This window comes from Aulonocara stuartgranti (genome assembly GCF_965226115.1).
Source record: "Aulonocara stuartgranti genome assembly, chromosome: 7".
Classification (NCBI taxonomy): domain Eukaryota; kingdom Metazoa; phylum Chordata; class Actinopteri; order Cichliformes; family Cichlidae; genus Aulonocara; species Aulonocara stuartgranti.
Window position 1 is genome coordinate 22,199,690 of NC_138945.1, and position 5,766 is coordinate 22,205,455.

At 39.8% G+C, this 5,766-nt stretch overlaps 1 protein-coding gene across 1 annotated transcript; it reads right to left on the reverse strand.

Moving 5' to 3' along the window:
* Window positions 1–449: 449 nt before the first annotated feature.
* LOC309712123 (uncharacterized protein) lies at window positions 450–1,715 on the reverse strand. The gene is made up of 3 exons (XM_082542735.1): window positions 1,362–1,715; window positions 1,158–1,275; window positions 450–1,026 (listed from the first exon to the last, which is right to left on the reverse strand). Exons 1-3 carry the CDS (start codon window positions 1,431–1,433, stop codon window positions 866–868), a joined length of 351 nt encoding a protein of 116 aa, XP_082398861.1. The 5' UTR covers window positions 1,434–1,715; the 3' UTR covers window positions 450–865.
* Window positions 1,716–5,766: the final 4,051 nt, after the last annotated feature.

Below are 5,766 nucleotides of genomic sequence, written 5' to 3' on the forward strand. Positions count from 1 at the left end.
CCAAAATTTGTATCCAGAACTTTTTTTTCCAGTTATAACAAAATACAAAATAAAACTTTCAAGGCTGAAACACAAAAAGGCCAGATCTATTTGACAGCAACTCTAAGTATTAGAGATGGACCGATCCGATATTACGTATCGGTATCAGTCCGATACTGACCTAAATTACTGGATCGGATATCGGAGAAAAATAAAAAATGTAATCCGATCCATTAAATATCACGAAAGCACCTCACAAAACTTGCAACACGCCGTAACTCACCTCAGAACGTTAGCACGTCTGAGCAGTATGCCTCACGTGATAGAGCGGCTGTGGCATGCGGGACCTGTCGGTGGTCTGGATAGCATTTGGAGCTTCGCTAGCAACCCGGCATTTCATCTCCGACAAAGTTATCCCCGAGAGAAGTAAAGCAAGTGTGTAAGTCCATCTCTTAATGTTTGTAAAGTAGTGATGGGCAGATGAAGCCCCATGAAGCACTGAAGCTTTTCATCCAATTGGTTCACCCCAACGCGAAGCTTCATGAAGCTTCATTTGCTCTAGCAGGACACCTACTGGACGTAAAAATAATAGCTGGCATGAATTTGAAGAGTGTGGCATTTTGCACACAGCCTGTAAATGTCAACAACAAAAGGAGTGTGTAAAACATGTATATTGTAGTGATGGCAGTATACTGTGTATATTTATAGTGGCAGTATGGGAAATGATTATTTGGAAATGCTTGAAATGGAAATGATCATTTACTGTGAGGTGAGGTGTGGTTGGGGTGTGGACAGTGGTTGTGCTTTTGTAACGTTGAGGTATGGACAGCTACACACTGAGGCTTTGAGCCTCAGTCCTGCCTGTTCACATTTTATTCTGTAAAAACTAAATTTTCACTGCTTTTATGACCTTTTTAGTGGGGAGAACATAGCTAGGATTTAATGATTTAACAAATCTTTTGAATCCTTTGTCCTCCACAATGCTAAATGGCTGGGAGTCCTCAATCACCATGCTGACCAGGTCTTCATCTATTTGAGATTGTTCTCCTGAGGAAAGACAATAAAGACAAAGCACAAATATAAATATCACACACGTAACTTATAACAGTTGTATAATATTGTTATATCATTTAGTAACATTACTGCATGCTATATTATCATTGCATTTGATGGCTCACCTGGTCTTGCTCCACAATCGGTGTTCCCCTTATTCACATGCAAAGCTCTGTAGTGCCTAAGCATGGATGAGGTGTTGTTGTTATATCCCAGCTCCCTGGCACATAGCAAACACTTCACCTTGTACAAAAGTCAAGACAGCTCAACATAAATTGTATTGCACCATCAGTATCATGAAAATACATCTTCTGTAGAAATTTACATACCTTGTTGGGAGGAATAAGATCAAAATGTTCCCACACAGGGGAGGACATCCTCCTCTTCTTAGCTGGCTCCATTCTCTCCTGACTTTCCTCACTCTCATAAACCTCCAAACGGTCTCCAAACTCTCACTAACCGCAACTCTCCATCAAACACCCACATTTTTGAATGAAGTCTGAGGGGTTTATATCGCTGTCATATCTCGCGGCAAAGTTCGAACCACTTCATGAACCAGTCACGTGGTACAGCCGGGCAGCGAGGCTTCGGACGTCATCATTTTCAGCTCCTCCCATAAATGAAGCAAGCCTCGATACGCGCTTCGCGGAAACGCCCCCTCCATTACTCGACACACGCTCCGAAGCCTCGATACAGAACGTCCCATCACTATTGTAAAGCATTCCTGCGTTAAGCTTAACAAACGATATATGTAGCGACTGCCTCTTCTTGCTGCTACTTCAATCATGAAACTGCTTAACGATCAGCTGATCAGCTTTTCTGTCGCGAGTCGGTCTCTCTAGTTTGTTTTTGGCCCACTTTGCACCAGAAAGAGGAAACCAGCGGCTGAACAACAGAAGCACGTTTAAGCTTGATCAGCTGTTGTTAGAATGTATTTAATATTACTTTCTACTCCAGGATCTTTTTCTACGTAGCTGACGCTGGTAACTGTGCAGGGGCGGATCTAGCAAAGTTTAGCCAGGGGGGCCGATAGGGCATTAACAGGGAAAAGGGGGCACAAAGACATACTTTTCTTTCTTATTCGCATTTAAAATGTCAAGCTTTTAATAAATAATTATCTGATACCCAAAGTTTTAATTTGATGCAAAATGAATAGAAGTCCATTACTGTATATAGTAACTATTAAGTCTAATATATATACCCTAGTAAGCTGAAGTACTTTTTCCTTTGGGAAGGTACCATTTGTGCAGTCTGCAATTTTGTTGAAGAAAGATGTTGAATCTATTTAATATTTCTTGAAAAATAATTGATTTCTGTGCATTTTTTTCACACTGCATCAAATTAAGGTTGATTACGTCGATTAAGCATCATGAGGTGGAGCGTGAGGGGTGGTTCCCTATTTTTTATTTATTTATTTTTGTTGTTGCTGGGAGTTGGAACCCTATTAGTTAGGTTGCTTAATATTTATGCTAAGTACTCTTTAAAATACCAGAATATAGATGCACCGTTGTGTTCCTTTTGCTCAGCAGTGTTTTTCGTCTTGGAAATATGCCATGCCGGCCATTTTTGCCCTGTCTCTTTCTTATGGTGGAGTTATGAACATTGACCTTAACTGCGGCAAGTGAGGCCTGCAGGCCTGAAATCAGTGTGCAACTTCAAATTGAGCCAATAAGCAGGATCGATATACAAGTAGATTAAGAATTCAGAGAAATCGAACTACTGTGAACTGGTTCACTACAACAACTGGTTCTTGATTTCCTATCCCGGCACATAGATGTGGAATCTCACCACAATCCACTGGAGACCCTACTCTGTAAACCACCAGCACTGACACCATCACAGCTATAGTGTATATTACTTTCACTTCACATACGCCACCATAGCCCAGGATGAGCAGCTATATGGCCTCACGCATGCCATTTGGTCTGGCTGGTCGGAGACAAGGAAACAATTTTGCCGATTTGTTACCAAACATTGCAATAAGATCACAGAGGCCAGTGGAAACTTCCTAAAAGGTGAGAAAATAATTACTCCCCACAAGCTCAGAAAAGACATGCTGCACTGCATACATGCTGGACATTTTGGTACCGAGAAGAATAAACACCAGACTAGAGCCATAATATTTTGGCATGGTTTGAGCCGACAAATAGCGGAAACGATAATGAAGTGTGACAAATGCCAAACACACCACAACTCTAACCAGAAAGAACCCTTACTCTTGCAGGCAGTTCCAGAGAACCCATGGCAGACTGTAGCAACAGATTTATTTCACTGGAAGTCAGAGAACTACATTGTCATATGTGACTATCTCACCAGGTACTTTTAAAATCAATGGCTGTGTTCAATTTCAACGGCCCAAGCTACAGCTCTGAAGATTTCCAGCAGTTTGCAGATTCATGGGGTTTTCAGCACATCACAAGTCCTCACTACTCCCAGAGTAATTGTATAAAAGGCCCCAAAATTCATAGAATAGTTTTATTGGTGTTTATAAGTTTATATAAGCTCATTTAATATTCAGTCTTCTGTCAGTTTGGGCCAGCCCACCTTCTAGTGACATCATCCGGTTAGTAAGGTGGGCAGGATGAGCAGTGTTGGTCCGGAGGGGGTGCACTGATTCCTGGGGAATGTTATGTATGCGTAAATGACAAGTAAGTATTGTGTTGTATTTTGCCTTTGTTTGTGTTAGTACTGTAATGTGTTTACCATTTGGAAGCTAATGTAGTCTATAGTTGGAGCGGTAGGCCACGCATGCAACGCGTGAGTTCACCCTCATTTCATATGCTAATTTATGTTGTTAGCTTACCCCAGTTTAGCTTTGTTGACGCATGTACGGTCGCTCGTATGTCCATAACGTCATTCCTGTGTTATCAGACCTTCTCTGTATGTTGTATGTGATGCTTGTGATTGTTTATTTCAAAGTAGCGGAGGTTGTAGCGAACTATTAGTTATGAGGATTAATAAAATAGCGATCGTAGTTTGACCGGAAGGATCACGTTCCCGCTTGCCCTTCACATTAAGAGCATTACGGCTGATTATAATGGGGTTACGTTAACCTTGCACTAATGCTGTTTAGTTGCATAGTGTGAGCAGTTTGAAGTGTACTATATTTTTCTGATCTTTATATTTGATTATGTTAACTATATTATATTATGTCTGTATTGGAGTGTTTTACTTGTCTATTCTCTTTATTTATTGTTATTTCCATTGTTTATTTCCTTTATAGAAAACCACACACACACACCTATGTACACCTGCTGTGTTTACAGCCCCAGAGATTGAGGGGTGACAATAAAGTGCCTCAAATGGAACCTCAAGCTCCCTTCTTCTTTCATACTCTGGGACAATTTGGCCTTAAGGGGTGTTCTGGCCGACACACCGGGGTGACCGTAGTGCTCAAAGACTGAATCAGTGCCACAGCCGTGCCTATCTTTGATATCTCCACTACAGTAATGGCTTAGCTGAAAACATGGTTCACACAGCAAAGCGGATCCTTACAAAAGCTAGGAAGACAACAAAGACCCCTACCTCAGCCTAGTCAGAGATGGCAAAACTACAGACTTTCTTTACTTCAGTAGAAGTACACTCATTTGTGTTTAAAAATACTCCAGTAGAAATAGAAATACTGAAGAAACTTCTTTACTCAAGTAAAAGTGAAAAAGTATAACCTCCGAAATATACTCAAAGTAAGAATTAAAAAGTATCTCCTTTAAGGACAATTTTACTAACCATTTTTGTAGAAAGGTGACTGAACCTTGTGCTATATTAAATTAACATAAAACAATATTAGGATGCAAATATCTATATTCTAAGGAAACATGTAGTGAAAGAATAAAAAATTAAGATTTTTTTTTTTGCCTGCACTGTAGAGGGTTACTTTACGTCCATACTTAAACAGTAAAATGAGTGCTGTCAAGGGTTACAGTGGGATTTAGCAGGTGGGATAACTGTAAGATCTATGTAGTGGCTGAGTATGGGGAAAACACCACTCACAGTCACTTTTAATGTGAGCTTCAGTAGGTTTTCTTAGTGTACAGGCTGATCAGCAGACCTGCTGATCTTTGTGGATTTACACAACTGAATTCAACAATATGTAAGCAGTTTCACAAGCTATCTTGACTAATGTTCATCCCCTACACTGGCACTATACTGTTTATACTATATGTATACTAGTATACAGTTGGTATAAAGTTGGAATTCAGTTAATTAATCTAAGCATAATCAGCTTAGATGCAAATTTATCTCTGCTACAGTTGATGTGACCTAAATCTGACTATGAGCACCGCAGCTACTGTGAACCAGGCCAACACAGTGCTTTTCTGTGAATTCACCACAGCACTACAAACTAACCTTTTTTATCCTGTGTAAAAATATCTGGTATTTTATACAAAATGTGAATAACGAAAAGTTAGTATAGCTTAGTTTTGTTTCACAAAATAAAAATATAAAACCTGTGAAAAAACCCCAAACTCCAATATGTGATTAAAATTATGACATTACATGTAAAATTTTAATCTGCAGATTATCAACTATCACTGAGCACCCTTAACTCTAACATCTCTCCCTGTCCTGTCTTTTCCTACATTTTTCTCCATCTCTGAGTGAAGTTAGCTTTTCTTCTTTTCTCTCTCTGGAAAAAGCAGCTGGACCTTTAGCTAGCAACACACCGTGTGACAAACTTCACACAAACCGTTTGGTGGGTACTAATGTTTGTTGATCTGATTGATAGAAACACTA

Coding starts and splice junctions, on each gene's coding strand:
- LOC309712123 (XM_082542735.1), bottom strand. CDS start 1,433: ATGGAGCCAGCTAAGAAGAGGAGGATGTCCTCCCCTGTGTGGGAACAT. Junction 1,276..1,361: donor ATCTTATTCCTCCCAACAAG/GTATGTAAATTT, acceptor CTTTTGTACAAG/GTGAAGTGTTTGCTATGTGC. Junction 1,027..1,157: donor CGATTGTGGAGCAAGACCAG/GTGAGCCATCAA, acceptor GTCTTTCCTCAG/GAGAACAATCTCAAATAGAT.